The 26,565-nt window shown below is 34.7% G+C and overlaps 1 protein-coding gene across 1 annotated transcript in view; it reads right to left on the reverse strand.

The window, feature by feature from the left end:
• Positions 1 to 1,990: 1,990 nt before the first annotated feature.
• Positions 1,991 to 26,565, reverse strand: part of DSG1 (desmoglein 1) — a 38,032-nt gene continuing 13,457 nt past the window's right edge. Inside the window, 12 exon segments of the mRNA XM_066352898.1 lie at positions 1,991 to 4,008; positions 4,010 to 4,905; positions 7,501 to 7,697; positions 9,699 to 9,768; positions 10,426 to 10,547; positions 14,346 to 14,627; positions 19,713 to 19,852; positions 21,278 to 21,537; positions 23,588 to 23,773; positions 24,074 to 24,208; positions 25,022 to 25,188; positions 26,300 to 26,444. Coding sequence (XP_066208995.1) covers positions 3,861 to 4,008; positions 4,010 to 4,905; positions 7,501 to 7,697; positions 9,699 to 9,768; positions 10,426 to 10,547; positions 14,346 to 14,627; positions 19,713 to 19,852; positions 21,278 to 21,537; positions 23,588 to 23,773; positions 24,074 to 24,208; positions 25,022 to 25,188; positions 26,300 to 26,444 — 2,748 coding nt within the window. The 3' untranslated portion in view covers positions 1,991 to 3,860.

The raw sequence follows: 26,565 nt of genomic DNA on the forward strand, positions 1-26,565 counted from the left end.
CAGAGAGCACCGTGCTCCCATGCTGGCTCCTGCCTCGGAGTTCTGACTCCTCCAGGGGGCTGCGGCCTAATTCTAAGTGTAGTGACTTCAAACTGTGGACTCTCTTAAGCCAAAGGGAAGGGTGTTATTCTCTCCACTCCTCCCCAGAACACATTCTTATATACAAAACATTTTTCCAAGTTTTCTCAACCTGAGACTTGTGTGGTGTGTCTCTGAGATAAAAACCCAGGGCACTTTGGCAGTAGTATGTCCCGTTGTAACTGTTGTGTAAACTCTTGCTGCTTAGAAATGTTTGAGGTTTCTTCTGAGTCATAAATACACAATATTTTAAAATGTGTATGTAAAATAATTTATCTGCGGTGTATAGAATACCACTTTTGTTGTTTGCAAATTATTGTTAATGTTTTTAACTCAGTTGACTAAGCGAAAAGGCATAATTATTTGTGGTCATTATTTTTTCATTGTAATAAATAATACATTTTATTCCTAAAACAAAGAAAAGAGCAAAAGAGGGAAGAAGGAAAGAAAGGGGGAAAATAATCCCCGGTGTTTCACTTTCTTGAAAATATGCTAGGCTTACAGATATCTTTGAATCTAGAAGTATTTGACTTCAAAGCCAATATATAGTATATAAATCTTTAATTAACACCACTTTCCAAAGGTAGTTACCAATATAAAAAGTAAATTCAAAGTTAAATATTTTTGCAGTAGATATAATCAATACCTGGGGAAATTATTTTGAAAAAATATTTAATTTTAATGTTTTAAAATGTTGGTTGATAATTAATATGTCCCAAAATAGGATATTAGAATTTTATCTCATGTACATTTTATATATTTTATGTGACATTATGCAAATTTCCTAACATTTCCCTTGCTTTGGTTAATTTTAATGTTTCTTTGTTTTCCATAGAACTTTTCATGTCATTATTTCAGTTTCTTATGAGCCAATAGAATTAAATCCTATTATTTAATATGCAAATTTCTGTTTTAAGAGACTTATTTTCAATTATGAAAAAAGAGCCTCAACTTTAACTTGTGCTATCAGCATGTGCAAAGTTTTGGGGCTTAGATGAATTCAATTTTGATCAAAATTTCAAAAGGATGAAAGTTATTTAAAATCAGAGAAAATCCAGTTTACTAACAAATTTAATATAAACTCTCTATTTTATATATAGCTTTTTATGTATTAAGAAAAGTAAAGGTAGAGGAATATTTCATATGCAAGTGTTCTGAATTCCTATTTTATGTATGTGTGTGCTTAATAATGTCTGAGGTCTCTTCTGACATTAAGATTTTGTGATTTTATACTTGAAAAATGGTAATACATAAAATAATTTAATAGTAATGCTTAGGTATATAGAACAACCTAAGGTCTATGAATCAGAGTAAAGTCTAAAGGGAGGAATTAAATTCTCTTTAAAGACTGTTCATCAAAAAAAATAACATGTTTTCAAATGACTGTTAAAAAGGTTGATTCTAAAAGGGTAATTTTAAAATTTAGGAATAAAGCATTCGAATATTAATGTTTAATTCTAAAAATACCCCCAATTTATTTTTAAAGTATCTTTCTAGATTGATTGATAATACTGCTATTTTTTCTTGTATTTCTCATGGTTTTATGTAATTAATGGGTCTTAATATCAACAGTTACTAAATATGGTCACTCTGGCATTTGTTAGACGACCTAAAAAAGATATCGGAAGATACCAGGAGTCTCAGGTAAACACTTTTGATAAACACTTTTGATGTCATATCAAAGTGACAAGTAAGTTGTGGTAAGATACCATTCCCTTTAATTAATTAACAAGTAATTGATTAATAATTTTTGTTTTTTCAAACTCCTGGACCGAAGCATACTCAAGTATATTTTAATAAATACCCTTTGACTTTATTTCAGATTACCCCTCATTAATGGAACCCTAAATGGGAGAAAGAAATAAAAGAAACACTTCCTGTGAATTGCTTTATTTGCACCTTTGCATTTTGGCATGCTACAGAACATCACACATTTACATAGGCTACAGAGTTAAAATACGATGTATATTGTGGCTTTGAAATTATTGACATTGTCTGCTATAATATGGAGCAAAATACTAGCTCTAGATAAAATAACTCATTCTCCAACCCCCTTTGACAAGTGTTAGAAGTTGAATATCTATTTTTTGATCTTGTAACACCCTGGGAAATTTGAGTAATTGGGGGTAATAACCCTTAAAATTTTTTTGACATATTCAGTTTTACATTTCTGAGCTCATATTAACACTGAATTTAGAAAAGAGAAAGAAAATTCCTCTACCATGCAATAATAAATTTCCCTCTGGCTAGAATGCTTTGATTCTATTTACAGACTTTTAACCAGATAACACTATATAGTAAAGACACAGAAATGACAGTATTAATAGTACATTACTAAATTTTGAAGCTAGAAAAATTTATTATAGGGTATAATTTGGATCTATAAATTGGAGCATGTATAAGCCAAGAGCATATTGGCAAATCAAATCAGGAATGTGAATTTTATGCTAGTGAGAAGATTCAGTTGGGAGTGGAACGGAAGAAGGCAATGAGGTCATCTAGCACAATTTCATTTGTGTTAGCACAATATCATCAACTCTGTTAAAAGTTCCTATTTGATCCCTTCAGAATAGCAGCAGAGGGTTTTGTGTTTTTTTACAAAAGCACTAAACTCAATTCAAATTAGTAGTACTTTACTGAACAATTCTAACTTTCCCATTAAACATTTTACACATTCAAAAAACTTTTTTTAGATTCCCTTTAAAAAAAAAAATACCCCAAAGCTTAATCACACAGCTCAGCTTAAGTAAATAATTTTAACATAGGAGGTGTATAATAAAAAGCTGAATAGAAATGAATAACACATACTAAAAGCAATCTGAAAATACTTTACAGTTCCCAACTGTTTCCTTGGAAGGTAATCTATGACTGTCAAGGATAACCATGTCAGTTGTTACTTGATTCAACCTGAGATGTATTCTTGGCAGGTTTTCCTTTATTAAGGCAGAGCCACAGTGGTAAAGGAAAAAATGAGTGTGATATCCTGCAACCTCACCAGTAGGCTATATCAATTAATATTGCGCCTACTCTAAACACAAACTAGAAGCAGAAAAGTCTTGACTCCAGAAGAGTTTTGGCTGCAGCCCCTCTCCAGATTCAGGCTCAGACATTGCCAGTTTATTCCAAGAGGATCTCACCCTGCCCGCACTCTCTTATGGAATTTCCCTTCCAGAAAACATTTCCTAAGTTGAGGTTTATTTTACCTAGTGCAGTGATGAAGGTGGGAATGCTTAGTGGCTTGTGGACTTGGCTATATAACCAGACCCATTTTCTTTATTGGTTATAACTGTGGTGTGAATATGTGGTTAGATTATTTCTATTATCTGTGAAACTGACAGGGCATTTGGCACAGGTTTTAAATTCTTCCCATATACATAAATGCATATTGCATATTTATCTTGTTTTAAATGTTGCCTGAGCTACATGGTACATCCAGAAAGAGCAAGAGAATTATGCCAATTACCATGTTAAGACCAGTGATTTTACATGACTGAGTTTGTCTTCCACATGCTGGACATGCACTATGGGCCACACAGAAGCAAATAAATTGTCTCAGTTTTTAGTTCATTGTCATGATTCCATTAGTATTAATATAAAAAAAGTTTACAGATGCTAAGGAGAGCTCTTGCCCCACGGCACTGTTTCCATCTATGTTTCTCATTGTGCTTTCTCACCTGGCTCCACAATTACCTGAGCACTTAGTTGTGCGTCATTGTTAGCTTTTGGTGGTGGAAATTGAACCTGAATCACAATTACTGAGGAAAAGTGTATTGGGATCTTGGCTACTTACTGAATTGCACCGTACTGTACTTTGCCATTCGACTTCGGGCTGTGCTAGGGGAGGCGGATCCAATGGTCTGGCTAAAATGATGATCAGCGGAGCTCCTCATGTGGCCAATGGTGGCTGTCCCCTCCATGCCACTTAGGCCCCCCCCCTCCTCCCAGACTGCTCAGCCCAATGCCACTACCACTTATTCCAGCTGCACTGCCAACCAGGCCACTGCCTCCAATTATCGCAGCTGGGCCACTTATTCCAGTTACGCCAGAGCCAGAAACGACCCTCTCTGTCACAATCACATTGTGGGCATTTGATAACTCAGGGTGCATACTCAAAGTGCCCATCATGCCAGAAGTTGGTCGGATTACTCTTTCTGTCACTACCACATTTGAAGACTCTCTAGGATCAGGGATGGTCAAAGTGGTGGGTAGGCTTGAACTTGGTGCTATTACCCTCTCTGTTACTATAACGTTTGACCCATCTCTCAAGTCAGACATCTCTAATATTCCATGCAAATTGGCACCAGAGATTGGGCCAAGCACCCTCTCTGTCACCACCACGTTTGAGGCATGTCGCTCATCATGAACATGGACAGAGGGCTTCAGAGTGCCAGAGGTGGTATAAGACTCTGTCACAGTGACATTACCATAGCCTAGAGGATCAGGAATAGGCATAGGATACTGTACACCAGGTCCCGAGGGATAGGCACTCTCAGAAATGACTGTGGTAGTGCCGTAATGTGAGGAGGTGGGTGGGTGTCCGCTAGCCATGGGTTCTGTTTCCTGCGGAGGGTAAATCGGTTCCGTGCTCTCTGGTGGCCAAGGAAAATCAAGGTCTGGATATGGTTCAACAGTTTTTCCCAAGCTGATATCTGCTAACTTCTTAAATTTAGGACCCAGTGTATCCAAGAAGCTGTCATCGAAGTCTTCTCCAATGAAGCTACAACAGCCCACAGAGCCTGCGGGGGAACCTACACCTTCAATATCATATATGAGCAAACAGTCATTGGATGGGCGTCCTTCGTCTTCAGCTGCATAAGCATATGCTTTCTAAATTTGTAGAGGAGAGAGAAAATGAAATTATGAATACAAAATTAATGATAATACAAGTCTTTCTCATTATTTTTCCTTACAGGGCATTATCAAAGAATATAAAAAACAAAATTCTAACGTCTACTAGAGATGCTCTAAAAGTCATACAGCTGTATGAAAAAAATTGCTTAGAAATTATTTTAACTGTAATTTCAAAATATATTTTAATTTTTAAAATTTGTTTAGATGGACTTTATAATAGTGTACTTTGGACACCGTAGCACACACACACAAAAAAATGATATGAATTATTTTGTAATCAAGTTAGAAGGAAGTACTTTAAAAAGCTGAGATTGAAGGATACTAAATTGTGTATTTTTTTTTTTTTGCTTTGTTTAAAAAGGTAGTTCATAGCTGATGAGTTCATTCAGATTGTGTTTTTTTTTGTTTGTTTGTTTGTTTTTTTGTATTTTTCCAAAGCCAGAGACGGGGAGGCAGTCAGACAGACTCCCGCATGCGCCCGACCAGGATCCACCCGGCATGCCCACCAGGGGGCAATGCTCTACCCATCTGGGATGTCGCTGTGTTGCATCCAGAGCCATTCTAGCGCCTGAGGCAGAGGTCACAGAGCCATCCTCAGTGCCTGGGCCAACTTTGCTCCAATGGAGCCTTGGCTGCAGGAGGGGAAGAGAGAGACAGAGAAGAAGGAGAGGGGGAGGGGTGGAGAAGCAGATGGGTGCTTCTCCTGTGTGCCCTGGCCGGGAATCGAACCCGGGACTCCTGCATGCCAGGCCAACGCTCTACCACTGAGCCAACTGGCCAGGGCCAGGATTGTGTTTTCCTTCCTTCAGATTGAGTGATAATGGTGGTTCTATGAAATATATTTTAATATTGCTTTTCTAGCAAAACAACAGAAAAATTTAACTCTAGGTCTATGCCACTTATTAATTAAAATTCAAGGTGACCAAAGACAGTTATTAAATCTAGGATCTTCTTCAATTCAAAGTGAAGGTCCACTGATATATGTATTTTTATTTCATCTTTGTTGTTTAGAATAATGGCTTGCAAGCTTTCAGGGTAAGTATCAGAAATGACTTTATTAGCAAATCAACTCATTGTGCCACTTTATTCACAAATATATTTTGAGTCCTTACTATTTGTCAGATATTCTATTAGGAACTTGGCAATGAGGTAATGAACAAAACCAGAAAAAGTCCTTCCCTAGTAAGGCTTACATTTTAGTAGGATGAGATAGAAAATACAGAAACATATTTATCAGGAGGTGTTAAGTGTATGGTCAAGAGATGGGAGATAGAATGGTCAAGGATGTCATCTCAAAAAGTGATGTTTAATCAGAGATTTGAATCAAGTGATGGCGAGTAAAACAGATAAAATGTTCTGAGCAGGAAGAGCTTTAAATGTAAAAGTTTTAAGGCAGAATTGTAATTTTTATTAAAATATTCATTGCTAGGGATATGGACAGGAAATATTCTTATGGATTTCAGCAACAGGCGTCTTGTCATAATCTGCTGCTATTTGAGTTTTATTAGTATCTTATTTCAAAGTATTAGCCACCATCTAAACCATTAGGAGAGTTCATGAAGACATTTTAGGCCAGGATGTAGAGAAACATAACTGTATCAGAGACAGTAAATTTCTTAAAGCTTAAGTATCACATGGCATGTAACCATGGTCAATTCTGTCTCTGCCTGGGGATGGCAAAATTTAATTCTTACTGTTTTTTCAAATGTCCTAGAATTCTACTATGGCTCTTGAATGTGTTCTTATTGAATGTTTATTATGCATCTGGAACTGAAATAAGTACTGGCAACATAATGTGGCAAAGATGTGTTTGAGGCACCAAAAAGTGTGATAGATATTTAAACTTAACAGATTTTAGCAATGGTATGTTCTATAAAACATATAGACAAAGTACAGATGGCCCATGGCTTGAAATGGTTCAACTTAAGAATTTTTTTACTTATGGTGGTACAAAAGTGATGTGCCTTCAGTAGAAACTGGCTAGGCTAAGCTAGGGCATTCAGTAGGTTAGGCGTATTAAGTGCATTTTCAACTTACAATGGGCATAAAGGGACATAACCCCATTGTAAGTCAAGGAGAATTTGTACTACAGAAATATAGATAAGGAAATACCAATCTTGTTTTGGATGAAGTCGTTAACAATAAAAACTTCAGAGGCAGTGATATTTGAACTGGGTCTTGAAAGATGGGTAGGGACTCATGAGAGAGATAATTGTATAAAAGCATAGCATAAACAAAGACACAGAGAGCAATAGACCCATAGGAATAAGGCAAAGGCACTTGGCAAGTGGGATTGATAGTAAGGGCTAATTGGAGATATGAGGTCAGGGGTGAGTTTGTGAATCAGTTTATTTGCCAGTTAAAGAATTTGGACCAAACACAGATGGGAGCCTTTGGCTATTTTTTAATGAGGGAGTAACAGGCCTAGGTCAGAGCAATGTTACTTAGCAGCACTATGGATCATCAGGCATAAAGACCAGAAGCTAGGAACCTCGCTAGGAGCCTGGAGTGTGGCAGTGGGGGGGCGTGGGAGTGCAGGATGGAGAGGAAGCATGGGGCTAGAGTCCTTACCTGACAGAAGTAACTTTCCATGAAGTTCATATTCAGACCTTCTCTACATTCCCTCATAGAATTTCTTCTTAATATTCCAGAATATTCTGGACATATCTCAGGTCCCGATGTTTTAACTCCTTCGGTTAGTTCGAATCCTGTTCTTTCTTCTCCCATATCTTGCATTTCTCTGTCACCATACTCATTAGTGTAAAGCCCTGAAAGTGTAGATCAAATTAAGTTTACTTTATCTAGTGTATTATAGATTAAAAACCAGTAACTTCCTCTTATGTACGGTTTCTTCATTTCAGTATGCATTTGTGAGCAAAGAAAGAAAATGAAGGTGATACCTAAATTCAAGAACTGTAAATACAATACTGAGTTCAAAATAATATTATCAATTAATTTGGTAATTATTATTGTTATTACTTATTTGTTGGTAACTATATGTTGTGCTTAAAGGGAGTTCTTATGAGATTAAGAACTATGCTTTAGCGATTTTTATTTTATTATATTTAAATTAATTTTTTTCAATTATAGTTTACATTAAATATTATTTTGTATTTAATTTCAGGTGGACAGCATATTGATTACATAATCATATACTTTATAGTGTTCCCCCTGATATTTCCAGTACCCAGCGGACATCAAACATAGTTATTATGAGATTTTGATTTTTTTAATTAACAGAAATTGGGGAGAAAATAAACTAAATTCTAAAAGTTAAATAATATAGCAATACCACAAAATGCTAGAAGCCTCTAGGACCCAAGAAGTATGGCTTTCAGAGAAGAAGCCATGGCTGTGGTGAGAGGAGAGGTTTGCACAGGAATCTTGAATTTGCACTTGGATGTGCGGGGCGAGTAGAAGCCTCTAACAGTATTCTTGGTGGGTGAGATAAAATGATGGCCTGGACTATGGAGGTGCCATGCACAGGGAAAATGTTGACACGGGATAGAAGTCCCATGCTTAAATATTTTAAAAATCTTGATTTTAGGGACAGTGTGTTTTCCATACCTCTATTATTTTGGTGTCCCTCATTGTGTTTTGTTCAAGGTTTATGTAAAGCTTTTTGGACTTAATGAGAGAATAAATAAATCGTAGTGGATTTGGCAAGTCTTGAGAATTGATTGGATAGTAATGAATAGGAAGATATAAGAGACTGTATTTCTGCTTTTATGGTGGGTGGATGTTATTAATAAAAATGGATATATCAGGAGGAGAAGTAATTTTAAAGCTAGCATGTCTAGTCCTTTAAATAAGATTCAGTTCTAACAGGTATAAACACTCCTGTGCCTTTGACATTTTTAAGAGTTCAAAGAAGAAAAGTCTAGATTGTAAGCTTGAAGAAGACTGAGAGAAAATTAAGAGAATCAATATTTATTTACCTTGAAAGAAAAGGAAAGATGGTATAACTCTTTTCAAAGATATAAGAAATTTATAAAAGTGAATTGTTCTCTTTATTAAATAAAGTAGTAGTAGAGTGGTTACTCACTTACTCTGAAATTCTAATCATCCCCTTGTTTCTGCCTGTGAACTGGTCTAGACCCCTGTTGTAAGGCGAGTTGTACTAAGAGTTTTCCTCAAGTGCAAGGAGAAACTCCGACACATGCGCACAACCTCGGATGAGAGCTTCAAAAGATTTTGATAGTGTTTCCTCACTTAGTTTCAATTCAAGAAACTGGATGAATATTTTTAGGTAAAAATTATACTGATGCTGAGAAGAGATGAGATGCAGTTTTTAATTTTGTCATAATAGCAGCTGAGGCCAGGGTGATTTTTAACCATTTATGAATTGTAGAGGTAGATTCTAGTCTCAATAAATAAGCACAGATGCATCTTAATTGGATGGAACATACAACCTAATTAGTATTTTTTGAGTAAATAAGATTTGCTCTTTAGAATCAAAAAAAGAAAAAAAAACCCAAACAAACCAAAAAACACCACCAAAACTGACTTGTGGTTACAATTCAGAGATTCTTTCCTATTTATAGGTATCCTAATCAAATCATCTACTAAGTACTCTCTAATATTGAGAAAGATTTTAAAAATTCAACATATAAGAATAATAATTACTGTGTTTCCCTTGTCATTTAAAAGGAACAATAGAAAAAATTTTAAAGACAAATAAAATAATTGAGAAAAAGTGAGGCATTCAAAGAGAGAACAAACTTCTTTCTGAGTCATTTAAGTTGATAGAATTAAAATAAAAATTGTACCTGAAGTATCAATACATTCGATGACATTCCCATTAACCTGTGGTATACATGGTACATCAATGGTGGGTACCTAAAAGACAAGAAACAGTTTTCCATTTGTAATGATTCATTTCTTTCTATAGTTATACATTTGGTTAATTCTCAAATTATCTCAGATTTTTCTGAAAAATATTACTTAGACAACTTTTGAAATCTATTTAAAACAGGAAGTTCATTCAGAAAGCCTCTCCTGGTTACTTTCATCTAATTTTGATATATCTCTAATTTTTCTTTATTTTCCCCATTGGATAGCCCAGAAAAAACACAAAGAACCAAAAAACAGAATAGATTGGTGATGCAGTGGATAGTGTCAACTCAGGACAATGAGGTCCCAGGTTGGAAACCCCGAGGATACAGGTTTGAGTGTGGAGTTGCTAGCTTGAGCATGGGATCATCAACATCATCCCATAGTCACTGGCTTGAGCAAGGGATCACTGCTGGGTTAGAGCCCCCTCCCCATCAAGGCAAATATAAGAAGGAATCAAGTGCCACACTGAGTTAATGCTTCTCATCTCTCTCCCTTCCTGTTTCTCTCTCTCTCTCTCTCTCTCTCTCTCCCCATCTTCTATTAAAAAAAAAAAAAAAAAAGGAACAGCAAAGTGTGGGTGATCACCAATATCTTGCTTTATGTGTAGAAGACTGTTTAGGCGATGACTATAGGCCATTTCTTACAGGTTGGTACACTTACTGGTGGTCCTTCTACTGCCCATGATTGAATTCCTCCATCTGTACATTCAGGAACAGGCTCAAAGCCGACTCCACCACCTGGAGCTCCTCCACAATCACAGCAGATCAACAAAAATGGGACCACTGATGGTGAAAAAATAGAAATATTGAAATTAGCAGTGGGACCAAATTAAAACAAAACAACCAGCCGTTTGTGATTCAATTTGAATCCCTATATAATCCCATTTGATCCTAAAATTATTCTGAAGTTTTCAGAAAATAAACTGAATAATAGTGAGATACCAAAATCAATGTGACTTCAGTGTGTTAGGTTATAATCAATTATAATTTGTTATATCAAATTAGATTACAAATTATATTATACTGTTAAAACAGATGAGTCTTCTCCTGTCATTACTCAGGAAAATGGTAAAGGAGAGAGAAAAGAAAGCTGGAAAGATCAGTTCATGTTTGAGTTTTTGTGTTTCCTCGTCTATCTCTCTATTTTGGTCCTTTTACACTCGCCTGTCTCTTTATTTCAACAGTAACATCTTATTTATCCTTCAAGCAATTGTCCTCAATGAGGCTATTATTTTCCCTAGACATATAGTTTCTTGACATTACTAGTGCACAGAGAACATCACACTATTTAACAATGTTTTTTTCTAGTAATCAATTGTCTTTCTCTTGTTCATCTGTAATACTTTCTAGCCCAGTTTTTTTAAAATATATAATACGATCTTCAATAATTATTTGGAAAAAAACAACAAATGAATGAAAGGAAGGATGTGCAAATTTTTAAGAGAGTGAGGAAGGAGAAAAAGAAAAAAGAAGAAAGCAAGGGAGAAAGGGAGGAACATAGTAAGGATAGTGATAAGAGAGAGGGGATTCCCGAAAAACAAGGGAAAGTGAGTGCACTGTTCCTGCTCCCTGCCTGCACCTCTCCACCTTCTCACCTGGAGGACTATGTTGTGCCCCAAATGTATTCATAGGACAAGGTGTTGATGAAAAGCCTTCGTGAGATTATGCTGCCAAGAAAGAGTACAGACAGCTCTGATTGTAATTAGTGGTAGAAAGGTGTCTACAATCCACTGTGGTGCCACTGACTGACAGCTGAACTCAGGCTGCTCCCCACCCTCCCTGCTTCCTGCTTACAGGGCCCACAGGCTGCAGCGGGGAGCAGGTGCTACCTCAGACTGCCAACAGTGCCTGCTGCTTGTCTGTGGGGATACAGACATCTGTGTTTTAAAACGGAAAAGCATTTCCCAGACTATCATTCATTGCAGTTACTAAGATGGAAACGTCACTCACGCCATCACATGACGACCCTTCTGAAACAGCAGTGACCTGGGCAGCTCTGTCAGAGTGGGAGCCTGCGCTGAGCACTGGGAAGGGATGCAGAGAGCACCGTGCTCCCATGCTGGCTCCTGCCTCGGAGTTCTGACTCCTCCAGGGGGCTGCGGCCTAATTCTAAGTGTAGTGACTTCAAACTGTGGACTCTCTTAAGCCAAAGGGAAGGGTGTTATTCTCTCCACTCTTCCCCAGAACACATTCTTATATACAAAACATTTTTCCAAGTTTTCTCAACCTGAGACTTGTGTGGTGTGTCTCTGAGATAAAAACCCAGGGCACTTTGGCAGTAGTATGTCCCGTTGTAACTGTTGTGTAAACTCTTGCTGCTTAGATATATTCAAGGTTTCTTCTGAGTCATAAATATACAATATTTTAAAATGTGTATGTAAAATAATTTATCTGTGGTGTAGAGGAAATAATTTTTGTTGTTTGCAAATTGTCGTTAATGTTTTAAACTCAGTCGATTGATCCAAAAGCATGATTATTTGTGGTCATTTTTTTTCACTGTAATAAATAAGACATATGTTTTATTCACCACTCACCGCAAAAAAAAAAAAAAAAAAAAAAGAGCAAAGGAGTGAAGAAGGAAAGAAAGAAAATATTCCCAAGTGTTTCACTTTCTTGAAAATATGCCACGTTTAGAAATAGTTTTGAATTTAGAATTATTTGACTTCAAAACCCATATATAATTTATAAATCTTGTATTAACTACACTACCAAAAGGTAGTCACCAATATAAAATATACTCAAAGTTAAAGTTATATATTTTTTGCGGTAGAGATCATTGGTACCTGGGTAAATTAAGTTACTTTTTAATTTTTTAAAATATTTTAATTATTTATTTTAGAGAAGAGAGAGAGAGCGCGAGCGAGCGAGCAATGGGGGAGAAGTAGGAAGCTTCAACTCTCATATGTGTCTTGACCAGGCAAGCCCAGGGTTTCAAACCAGTGACCTCAGTGTTCCAGGTCAACACTTTATCCACTGTACTACCACAGGCCAGACAATTACTAAGTTACTTTGAAAAATATTTAATTTTAAAGTTTTAAAATGTTGGTTGATAATTTATATGGCCAAAAAGAGGAAATTAGGAGTTTATCTCTTCTCATATCTATATTTTATGTAAAATTATGCACACTTACTAGCATTTTCCTTGCCTTGGTTTATTTTGACAAGAATGTTTGCTTGCTTTTTTTTAAAACCTTGTTTTTCCTTTCATAGAACTTTCCATGGTCATTATTTCAATTTTTTTTTAGCCAAGAAGAATGAGATTCTATTACTTAATATGCAGATTTCTTGTTTTTGGAGATTTATTTTCAATAATGTAAAAAGTCACAAATGTAACTTGTGCTATCAGCATGTGCAAAGTTTTTGTGGTTTACGTGAATTCAGTTTTGATCAAAGAATTCAAAAGGGTGAAAGTCATTTTAAATCATAGAAAATTCAGTTTACTAATAATTTAGTAGTCTACTAAATTCTAAAATATAATTTAGTCAGTTTACTAAAAAATTAGGCTAAACTATTTTATTGCTGTTTATGTATTAAGATAAAGGTAGAAAATTATATCATATGCAAGTGTTCTGAATTCATATTTTATGTATATGTGTTTTAATTAAATAATGTTTGAAGCATCTCTGACACTAAGATTTTGTGATTCTATACTTGAAAAATGGCAATGTTTATGTTAATAGTAATGTTCAGATATTAACCTACTTATTTCAGAGCTCCCCTTCTCATTCCTCAGAGTGTAGGATATAGTTCATCTTCCCTCTAATTTCTATCATCACCCCAGGCAATGTTGAAGACCACCTAAAGAATCCAGTAGATATTATACCTTCATGGCTAGATCCTTGACTAGGTCGACTCTAGTGAACATAAATGTAGTTTAAATGTTTCCATGTGTGGTGCTTTTTTCCATCATCGAAACAATGTTGTGTGGTAACATGACAAAAGCAAGGTTCCTGCAAAGTTAGGTAACCTTTGAAAGACTCACACAGTTACATTTAGAAACTGAAGTTTAACTTAATGTCTATTCAACTCTCCCTTTCATTAAGTCTTAGCATAGTATGAAATCCTTGAAAGGTCTGGGCTCTATCTTTCTGGTCACAACTGTCACCATGCAGTCCTTCAGATCCTTTCTCCCTTCCTTATTGGAGCCCTTTAATTTCAGTCACCTACACTTGCACTCTTTGGGGAATTTGCACATAGATTTGTTTTCTCCTTGCATTGTGTTCCCTTTTCCTTGTTCACCAGGCAAGTTAAAACTGAACTCAGAATTTACTTTCTCTATGTAGGCTTTTCTGACTATTTCAATCAATTGTTTCTCATTGTCTTCTTCACTCAAGTAGCATTTTGAACCCGCCTGTTACGAGACATCCCATTACACTAAGAGTGAATGCAAAAAGTTTTTATCCTCTATTGCCAAGCAGCTGGATTTTTAAAAAGCTTATAAATACAGCACCAAATGTAGAAATATCTTAATAATTGAACAAAATAAGCATTTGTAAAATACATTTTCTCAAAAGATTAGAAAATTTCTCCTCAAAAGTTTTTTGGAGGGTCATGTATAAATTGGACTATTGAAGTACTTACATAATAGGACCAAGAATCCCATGATGAGGAGTCCAATGCCAGCTGGACCAAAATGTACATTGTCTGGGAAAAGTGGCACATGGCCTACTTGGCCTGAATTATCGAAGTCATTTCCATTGTCCAATGGATTGGTGGTAGGCTCACCATTGTCAAAGACCCCTGTAGTAGTTTCAGTTGTATCTCCTCCATTCACATTGTTCTCTTTTGTACTAATTTCAGTTTCCCAGCCAGAACCTTCGAGGTCGATAATAACTGTACCAGTACAAGTTCTTTGAAGACCATCTATAACAATGTTCAAAATGGAAGAAATATTTTATACATTTAGTGTAATAATTCTTGGACAATACAAAACTATTTTCTTTTTGCATCAATACTATTTCAACATCTTTATTCCCACCCATTCAGTAACTTCTTAAATTGTTCCTTGTTTATGACTCAGTTTTTAAGTCAAACCATTATGAATATTACTGCTCCTGAAAAGCTGCTTCATGTGTCAAGAGCATAAACAGTAAACACCATGTAATGTATGTATTGGCCAGTGATGTCTTACAAGCCTCAGTGGAAGCATTCCTAGACTCTCTTTTTTGAACATTTCTTATATTAGACTTAGTTTCTTTTGATTGTTGTTTTACTCTCTTCTTCAATTACATTTATTATTTTCCTTTTACGGGCTGAAAAAATGAACAGAATTTCAGCAGGATGGGAAATCATTCCTATAAAAGTTTCCTAGTCATGAAGCAGCATATTTCAAACTCTCAACCAGTAACACATAGGAGAGGGAACTGGCACGATTGGAGGTTGGTGGGGGGGGGCATTATTTCATAAGAAGATGAAACACTTTTGTTTCACAAGCAGATATTCCAAGTTTGCTTTTTTGTTGTCTTTCAAAGTTTCAGTGAGTTATTGTGTTCCTTGGCTAAACACAGGGGTAGGGACATTTGTTATTTGTTTACTTAGTTGCTCCTCACTTGCTGTTTATTTTATGTAATCAGTGAACCAGCCAACAAGCCAACCAACCAACCAACCAACCAACCAACCAACCAACCAACATTTTAATAAAGTAGACTGATTTTGACTACACTTAATACAAAAGGTAATACATCAAAACACAGCTACATTTACATCAGCAGGTGCCTGGGGCTGCAGAAGAGCTGTAGCATTGACTGCAACAGGGTACAAGGTAATGAATATGATCTAGATAGATCTTATTTGTGGCATGTGTACATGGATGTATACACTTGTCAAAACTCAAGCTTAAATACATTTCAAAGGGTGTATTTATTATATGTACATTATACCTCCATAGAGTTGAATAAGAAATACATTTGAACCTCTATTTGTGTCCTTATCTTGCAACAAAATTGGTCCATTAAAAACTATCAAAGTTACCTGCCCTGGCCAGATAGCTCAGTTGTGCAAAGGTTGTGAGTTCAATTCCCGCTCAGGGCACATACAGTAACAGATCAATGTCTCTGTCTCTCTGTTACTCTCTCTCCCTTCCTCTCTCTATAAAATCAATAAATAAACTTTAAAAAAAGTAAAAAATAGCTATTAAAATAATAAGATAGTCTCTAAGAATATAACAAAAATTAGTATATGTGAAAAGTAATAAAAAAGATATTTTATTTCCATTTTTGTGTGTGTGTGACAGAGACAGAGAAAATCAGAGAGAGGGACAGATAGGGACAAACAGACAGGAAGGGAGAGAGATGAGAAGCATCAATTTTTTTTTGTTGCAGCACCTTAGTTGTCCATTGATTGCTTTCTCATATGTGCTTTGACCAGGGGGCTACAGCAGACCAAGTGACCCCTTGCTTGAGCCAGTGACCTTGGGCTCAAGCTGGTGAGCCTTGCTCAAACCAGATAAGCCCATGCTCAAGCTGGCAACCTCAGGGTTTTGATCCTGAGTCCTCCACGTCCCAGTCCAATACTCTATCCACTGCACCACTGCCTGGTCAGGGTATTTCCATATGGTTTGAACAGGAAAATTCATGAGTAGAAATTGCTCACTACAAAAAAAACCACATAACTGAAAATTCCAGATGTGATTTTTTTTCTTCCTTTAGAGATAAGATAGCCAAATATTAGCAGCTACTATATAAGAGAGTTTCTTAAAAAACATATGCTATTAGGCTAGACTTTTGTGGTCATAATAATTCTTGCTGCAGTGTAGGAATGATGTTGATGGAACATTATTTTCTTTTATAGCCCACTAGCAGTTATTTACATGTGGTTTTTGCTGAAGTAATTTTTAAAAATTTCATGATAACTTTTTTTTTTTGCTATATATTCCCTCACCTTTATTGAGATACTATAATTGATATGTAACATGGTATAAATGATATACAATATTTTGGTTTGACATACTTATTATAATATGATTTGATCACAGGGTTAGCCACCATTTCCATCATGTCACATTGTTTTCATTTCTTTTACTGTGGTGAGAAAATTTAAATCTACTCTTTAAAGTATATAGTAACAGTATTGTTATGTATAATCCCAATGCTGTGTGTTAGGTCTCCAGAACTTATTTAATTAGTAACTGAAGGTTTGTACTTTTTGACCAACATCTCCCATTTCTCCCATTCACCAGCCCCTTTCCTATAATCTTAAATGCTTTTGAGCTATGTAGATTGCTTTTAATATATATTTTGAACACTTAATCTTTTAAATGTATACAACCCATATTTATGAAGCCCAGTTTGCTGCAAAAGTCATTATAGCAATATATATATGATGAAAGAAGATGTGACTTACTTTTCAAATTATATGCACTCTGCACTACTACTATCTATAAACTCAGAGAATCTAAAGCTAAATATATTTTGTCCAACTGTAAGGTAAGAGAAGTAACAATATTTATGTGCCTACTATGGCACTTTACACATGTCATACAGTGTATGATTTTCTCCACAACTTTTTTAATTAATACTATCTACCTTGTTATTAATTATTACTAGTAACACTATTGGATTATTTATTTGCATTATAAATAGTTGGATATCATGTTTGATTTGAAAAGTATAGAATTATATAAAGAACCAAAACAAAAACAAAGGCAAAACCAGACCCCTGGTAGCATCACCCGAGAATGACCTCTGTTAATCTTTTGGTCTTAATTATAATGTCTAGCATTTACAAGTTATTTAAGTCACATTGCTAAATCACTTTGCAATTCTTCCATATTTAAAAAATGTCATTAAAATAGTTTCTGAGTGTTACATAATTTCATATCAAGTGCATGATGTCTTACCTACCTAGCTATCTATTTTTGATTTTGCTTTCAATATTTATTATAGATAAGCTATAAGTAACATCTATGGGCATTCATATTTGACGTTATGTTATTATCTCTATTATATAAATGAGAGCTCTTTTTACATCAGATTTTGTCCATTGCTGTAACCCTAGAACCAGATACAATGGTTGACATTAGGTTAGGCTTCCATATACAGTTTCTAAGTAAATGAATAATATCCCTGGCAGTACATAACAGAGACCAATTTAAATCCAATCTATGATATCAAAGCCCATGACCTTTCATGCCAGCTATGCTAATTTTGTTATTAGCTTTGTTGTTATTTTTATCATTATTATCACATGCAATATTTATCCCAGATATGAGAGAAAATGCGTGCTTTCTGTTTGCCGAAAGCCTAATAATTTTGTAAGCAAGGTTCCACTTTTCCCTTTATGTCTCCAATTAGGCATGATGTTGGATGAAAGAAAAGAAGTAAACGAATAATTATTTAAGATAATTTTAGCACTGAATCAAAATAAACTTTATCTATAGATAGAATTACATTTTTATTTGTAATGTATACTTTTATACCTACATTTATTTTGACTTATTATGAAAAAGACACTATAACTTTGGTTTTAGTTAAAATTCTGAATTGTTGAATGGCTTTGAAGAAATAGTTTATTATTGTTATTATTTTAATCTGTAAATCAGATGGAAATTGCCAAGCTTTTTTTAAGGATAATCAAAACAGGGGAAAAAAAGAGGGAGAAAGAAGGGAGGAAGAGCAATTGAAGTTGCAAGTATTACTTAGCATAGGTAGCCTCAAGGAGCTCTCCTTCTTTAGTGACAAGTCTAATTTAATTTTATTGGATTTGAAAAGTAATATAAGCATGTCACCTCCAAATTGTTTACATAAAGTTTTTTTTTTTTCAAGTGAGAGGAGAGAAGACAGTCAGACTCTTGCATGCACCATGACTGAAATCGACCTGGCAACCCCCATCTGGGGTCAATGCTTCAAATCAACTGAGCTATTTTTAGCACCTGAAGCTGATGTGCTTGGACCAACTGAGCTATTCTCAGCACCTGGGCCACCAATGCTCAAACCAATTGAGCCACTGGCTGTGGGAGGAGAAGAGGGACAGTAGGGGGAGAGGGAGAGAGAGGGACAAGAAGCAGATGGTCACTTCTCTTGTGTGCCCTGGCTGTGAATAGAACCTGGGATGTCTGCGCACTGGGCTGATGCTCTATCACTGAGCAAACTGGCCAGGGCCTGTTTACACAAAGTTTTACATGAGTTTCCAGAAGATTATGTAAAGTTAAGTTAGCTTGGCTTCTGGCCTAACTATTTGGAAATAATTTTACAGTACATACAATTTTAAAACTTTATTTATTTACATTAATAAGAACAAATATTAACTGAAAGTTAAAGTACTTTACATGTAATAACTCCTTAAACCCATATTGTTATTATTCCATTTTGCAGAAGAGAAGACTGAGGGATAAATGTGTGGTATAAGATACCAATCCAGTCTCACTCTAGAGCAGGGGTCTCAAACTCGCGGCCTGCGGGCCGCATGCGGCCCACCGAACAATTTTGTGCGGCCTGCAGACTAATCTACGAAGTTCAAAATATTTTGGATAAAATTAAGTAAGCCTAGGGGCCTACTTGTATTTTTCATTTCTCTAGCATCCTAGCTAGATATTAGCTTAGTTAACAGCAGTTGTGATGCGAACTACAGTTTCTGGTCGTTTTGTGACACTGAGTAAACTGCATGTACGATTTTGCTTGTTGTACTGATTTTTTTTTTGTTTTCAACTGCAGTGAGAAAAGTGTTGTGTAACAGTTGCCTTTTGTAGACCTAGTGCGGCCCACCAAACGGCTGTGATCTTGCTCTGCGGCCCACATGCTGAGTTGAGTTTGAGACCCCTGCTCTAGAGCTCATGGTCTTATCCACTAAGTTATACTGCTTTCATATCATCAAAGATCTGATTCTATAATACCTAATGTGATAAATTATGTTGGAAAAAGCATTACTTCAAAATATAATGGTTAAAATGTTAATTTCTGAGTGTATATATATATATTCCTCTGGAAGAAGAAAGTGAAATTGGTCTCTTACCGTCTATAGATAGAATTGTTCCTTGGTATTTTCCATCAAGCATCTTATATTGCTCCATGGTCACTTTATTTTTCAAAGTAATTATGCCTGTATGTGAGTCAATAGCGAGTAGATCACCTGGATTATCTCCCATTACATATCTGTATTTGAAAGGTGACAGTAAAAATTAATGTCAGCTCTCTAGCATGAAGAGTCCAAGAGAGATTTCATTTATAAAACATATGTTTCCAGTCACTATTTATAACCCCTGGATAGAGTTTTCAGTTATTACAGACAATCTTTTTTTTTTTTTCTGGGCAGTCCCAACTGTTTGAGAACATTCAGAAACAGACAAAGATGTAAATTTAAGAAAAAGAAATTACTGAGCAGCTATTTCCAATGGAATGTCTTTTGTGTACACTTGGATGTCAGAATAATCCTTTGACATTTGCAGTCTCATTTTCATTTCAATTTGGTAGCTAGCATCAGAACTATCCTGGAAGACCCAGATGCTTGGACTTTCTGAGCTCATTAGTAATACTGAATTATTCTCTTACCAAAGGACTTACTTCCTCACCAGCCTGGCCATCATCCTTTTCCTATTCCTACTCTCCCCTTTCCACATTCACAATGACTTTACAGAACTTCTTTGAATCCCAAACTACAGATGTCCTTTTTTGGTGCTTCTGTCCTATCTTCTATTCTCCTTCTCTCTTCATCTTTCGCCTTGATGGTTTTTTTTTCTTATTTATATTTGTTAAAGAAATACTGGTGAGTAACTCTTTGTCTTAGGCATTGTACTAAACACAGGGAATAGAACTTGGAGAGGACACAGGAATTGAGGGTTGAAGGTAATCTACCCTCAGTAAACTCACATCTTTGGGGTAGAAGACAGTTTAGCAGCAATGGTGGTACAGTGTGATAAGAGCTATAACAGAAATACTCACATATTGGGAGAAGAATACAGAGAAAGAACTTTTAAAACTCATTTGTAAGGTCTTTCCCCCATTGTTGTTCTTGATGACAAGCACATGTGTAGAACACATGCACCTATCTACACTGTTTTTTTTTAGATCAAGTAGAAACATTAGGATATACAGAGTTTTAAAAATTATATAGCATGATTTTCCTTAATCTTACACATTTTTCATATCAACGTTGTTATTGGCCAAAAATAAGTGCTGATTAAAGTAAAAAAAGTAACTGAATCTAATTGACTTCAACATGGGCAAATTTGCAATGGGAAAATCAGTCCATAAAATCCTCCAGGGTAAATTACCTTGATGTGCAATCAGCTAATTGGTCAATAAAATATATAAACACCGGAGTGTCAAACTGTAAAGATACAATATTTTTACATTTTACAACTTTACACTTTTACACTTCTCATTTTGCACAAATTTTTATTATTTTCTTGAGTTAAGCACCCTGAATTAAGTAATAATTCAGTAGTTAGTACTTTTATGATTAAATGAAGATTTTGAAATAATGAAAAATGTTTTAATTCATACTTCAAAATTCTTTTAGAGAACGTAGGTACTTAATTCAATAGGTGATGAAATTAGTTAGGAAAACATCAGTCTTACCTAACACTTGTTGAAGCTAGACCAGTGTCCAGATCAGTAGCTATAAAATCTCCCACTTTATAATTTTGTCCCATATTACTAGTTACTACATATGTCTTTGAACCTGGACGGAACACTGAGCCTTCAATTACATTTAACACAATCACAGAAATTGCAGTTGCTGTGAGCTTATATTGAGACATAATTGATTGATGAAATTCAGCTTTATTTCTAACACCGATACTAAGTTGTAGATTCTTCATAGCTTCATAATCTAGGGGCTAGAAGATACAAAGGGAAATAGTTTTACTATAAGAAGAAAATAATTCTAGAAGAAAAACCTTTTGGTAACAGGCAAAAATAAATATGCCTTTTTCCTTAATTAAATGTAAATACTACAATGTATTCTTACTTTATTTTTAATCTGATACAAACACATACAAATATATATAGTAAGAAAAATCCAATTGTCTTGTATCCTTTGTTGAAAAAATTGAAAATGTATGACATGAATCTTAATTGTCCACTAAATTAAAAATTTAAAATAAATATAAATGGCCAAACCCTTACATTTTGTAGTGCAAAGACAGTTTATATTAGCCTGTGTCATTTCATTTTTTAAGAAACTAGTTCTACTTATACAAAGTGTGGGTAGTTTTTATCACTTGACTGGTTTTATCCATTAAGAACTATGTAGGAGAATTTTACTTCTATACATATGACATTTTTTTCAATAAGTCAAGTATTAAAATGTAGCATATAAATAATAAAAAGAAATTCTTATTTTTCAATATATTCTGGAATAAATTATGTCATTAAAAAATAATCAAGTAATCCTTTTTGTTATAAAAGGTGGTGTCAATATCCACTAATGAAATCCACAAACAACTATGCATTTATTTCAAATATATTTTTCTAAATTTTCATATGAGAGTAATTTAGATGACCATTGATTCACACATATCTAAAATTTTTAGTCTTTGCCATAATGTTGGCTATATTTGCAATTCCAAGAATGGCTATAAAATCATGTGAGCATATACATTATACACAAACACACATACATATTACATATAGTATATAATCATAAAAAAGAAACATTATATTCTGCCATGTCATGGAGAAAAATCTAAATCATTCCCATTTTACAGTGAGGGTTATTGAGGACAGTATGAAGTAGTTTTTTTGTGAAATAGTTTAGGACTTAGTTTTCCTAACATGGAATTGTGGTAGTACAGTGGAAAGAATATGGACTTCATAGTTAGAGAGAGACAGGTTTGAATGTCAGCTCTATCTCTTACTAGTCATAAGAAATTGAGGATATTACCTGCTCTCTCTGAACGTCAATGTATTTATCTGCAATATGGGCACATAAACTACTGCAGGGATGTTGTGAGAAATAGACTGAAGCCTCTGCACATGGCCTCACTAGATGCAAGCTATAGACATGGTGACACTTTATGAACACATGAAACAAATGATCACACATTCCTATGATGACAGAATTTCTTAGAAGTCTACTTCTGAGGACTATATTGAAGAAAAGAGTGAAAAAGAAATTCTATTTTACTACGAAGAATCCATAGTGCACACATCCCATACAGTCCATGCACAGCTATTGCAGATTATAAAAATAGACTCGGTAGGTCTTATAGCACAGGGTGAAACTTTCACCATCAGCTCCCTAGGAGACAGATATTTTCTATTTTTCTTTTACATCTCAGAGGAAATTCTACTGCAGGTAAATTTTGCAGATCAGTAATGTAAGGGGGACACTGGAAAACTCAAGTGACTTGGACCAAATCTCTAGTGCATTTATGGTCATAATACACTTTGGTTTTGAGTTAAAAATTCTTTTAATTCTTATGATCTGTGAGGGAGTACTGTATTGATAGAAGAGTTGTGAGTTAAAATTTAATGCCTGTTTCATGAAATTATATAAGCAGAAAAACTCTCTATGAAAAAGCTCTATATCATATACCATTTTCATTTATTTTTATTTTTTATATTTTATTTGTTCATTTTTAGAAAGAGAGGAGAGAGAGCAAGAGAGAGAGAGAGAGACAGAGAGAAGGGGGGAGGATCAAGAAGTATCAGCTCCCATATGTGCCTTGACCAGGCAAGCCCTGGGTTTTGAACTGGCGACCTCAGCGTTCCAGGTTGATGCTTTATCCACTGCGCCACCACAGGTCAGGCCATCATATACTATTTTAAAAAAGTAATTTTTATTCTTTCACTCATTCAAGTTTGTGAAATCTTAACATTTTGTTTTAAGATTAACATTTGGAAAAAGACTAAGAGAACAAAATATTTAGGATAATTAAACCATACCTTAATAACTTTTAAAATTCCCACATTTGTTTTTTCATTCATTTCTATTTCAAACCAATTTCCTTCATTTCCAGAGATAAAGAAAATCACTCCCAACCAGTTAGCTGAATACTCCTCATCCAAGTCAATGACTCTAATTTGGAGCAAATTTGAATGGAGAGCATTTTCTTCAATTTTTAATTCATTCTGAAAAAAGAAGCAAAAAAATATTCTTAACACAAACTGTGAGTGAGAGAACTATACTAGACTTATGTGGAATGTTTATAGTTATTCATTATTTAGAAAGGGGATCTGTTGATATTTTCACTTTTCATTGTTCAAATATATCCCCCCTGTGCATTATATAAACAATCACAGACAAAGTACATGTCTACATTTGGGTTGTATGTAATGAAGGATAACATATACATCTGTAAATAGGGTTGTTCAAACAAATTTTTGAATGTGATGAATTTAAAGCTATTAATTTCAAAGACAAATACTTACTGAAGAAAGTTCCAGGTAGGGGATGTTATCATTGACATCAAGGATTTTAATGCTGCATTCACATTCTGCTGACATGCCATCTGACCCGCCATCTCGGTCTGAGCCTCTTACAGCAAGAGCATAATGGCTATATTGCTAAAATTATACATTACAAACAGTATCACAATTGACATAGACAGTCCTTATTCTGTCTCATGCAAAGTTCTTTTAAATTGTTGGCTCAACATTTATATAAATCTATGCTGGAGACAATTAATATTAAAGAAAATAAAAAGTTAATATTTTTACATTAAGTTATGGGACTGCATAGCATGTTAGAAACTAGGTAATGCTGATTCTAATTTGATAACAATCACTATTGGTTTTCTTATTTGTAAATGAAAAGATAGATATGGATGTTACTTAATTTCTATGTATCTGTTGCTGTGATTCATTTCCTAAGGTAATCAGTGGGCTGTCAGTAGGTACAACATAGGGGAAAAAAAAGATTTCTGTTGTCAAATGAGCTTAGGATATACTAGGTTAAAGAAAGATAAACCAGTTTCTTAGCCTGTAAAAATTTTTAGAGGCTTGCCCATGTTCAAATGCATTGTGACTCATCAAGATGGGGGATATAACAGCAAATGTCTTAAATTTATTTCATTATATAATCAATTTTTTAAAATGGAGCTTTTGCCTCTACTTTATGTGTATTTTTATGTACTCTCAGAATATAGTTTTGTCAATTTCAGGCAAATCTTAAGTAAAATTAAATAAAAAGTGACAGTATAAAATATATGTGAGAAAACTCCATATATTTATTTTAAAGATTTTTATGTCACTACCATTATGTGAAAAGTTATGTAGTTAAAATTTTAAAATATAGTTCCCTTTTTTTTTTCTTTCTTGGGTACCCTTTTTTTTAGAATCAGTTCCTATAAACTAACCAATTCATGAAAAAGAAATTACCTCTCTGTCTAGAAAACTATTCATTGTTCGAATTTCTCCTGTGTATCTGTTGATAATAAACATGGGTGAATCAGAAGGTTCCTGGCTTATGATCTTGAAAGCTATTTTTGAATTCAAATTATTTGGTTCATCTGCATCAGTAGCATTGAGTCTCATTACCAGTGTATCTAGAAAGCAAGAAAAGTTGATTTTAAATGGACAGTTTGCATTTTTGTTATAGTATAGTGTATTACTTTTCTAACAAGATGTTAGTTGGTTTGTATAACATGCACTCTATCATTTTTCCTTTCTACTTCTTCAGCATATTAATGTGTTATCTTCTTATTCTATGTTTGCATTCACAAAAGACCACATTTTACCGAGAACCTAGATATTGCTGATAGAAAACAAAGAAATATTTTATTCTGCCTTTCCATTTCATAGTATAATGCTTTTTTAAAAGGCTAATGTGGTGAAATGAAATGATATTAGGGATAGTTAAAATATTGCCATTTACAGTAATCCATAAGGAGGCTATTTTACCTTTAGATTATCAGAGCTCTTACAGGTAAATGCTCTGTCTAGTTATAGGTTTTCTGGTTTCCCTTAACTAGCACCACTTGAAACAATCAGTTTAAAATATGCATGGTGGCCTAAAAAAGATTCGGTTTATAATACATTTTAAATACCTAAAATCAATAACTTCAGTAAAAAGCCAACAAACCCTATATATATTACATCATATAGAAGAAGAATCAATACTTGTTTTGCATTTATCTGCTGTCAATAAAAGCTCTTGAGGATTATGGTCACAAAAGAGATTGCCTGGAAGTGATTTCTGTGAGTGACTTTTAAGTAATTAAAATTTAAAAAAAAAGAATAAAGAAAAAAGGAAAGAAAGGAAAGAAAAGCAGTATGAATAAAAGTGGTTGAGATTGTCCTTCAAAGCAGTCAGCCCAGGAGGCTAAATTCTCCCTCCAGGGCCCTGCCACCACTGTGCAAAGTCCTTTTGGAATTTTCCAGTAGGAGTCTCCTGCAGGCCTGGTGCGTGAGTTACACAAGGAAATTCTCTTTACTTTGGAGTCACTCCTTGCATATGACAGATTGGAGCTTCTTCTGCAGTTGAAAGAAAAGCTTTTGTTGAGACTTCCTCATGCCTTTCTCTTCTGCATGCTTTTCTGTAATTATCTCTTACATTTGTGACATAGTACATTGACATAACTCAGCCACTACTTGACCGGTTAAGAATGATCTGTAAGCCAATATATTCCTATTTACTTAATCAAGTTAATTACTTACTTGCATTAGAATTTTCTTCTATTTGTCCTAGAAAAGTAGACAGAGAAAATATTGGAGGGTTGTCATTTATATCCAAAACCCTAACTCTGAGCTCAAGAGGCCTCTCTAAATCTTGGCCTTGTGCATTCAGAGCCCGGCAGTAGATCTAGGGGGGAAAAAAAAAGAGAGAGAGAGAGAAATAATTATATGATGCAACAGATATTAAAGTTTTTACTTCTTTGGACACTGTACCAGGTACTGTGTAACTAAAAGAAAAATGAGCTTTT

This window comes from Saccopteryx leptura, chromosome 11 (genome assembly GCF_036850995.1).
Source record: "Saccopteryx leptura isolate mSacLep1 chromosome 11, mSacLep1_pri_phased_curated, whole genome shotgun sequence".
NCBI classification, from domain to species: domain Eukaryota; kingdom Metazoa; phylum Chordata; class Mammalia; order Chiroptera; family Emballonuridae; genus Saccopteryx; species Saccopteryx leptura.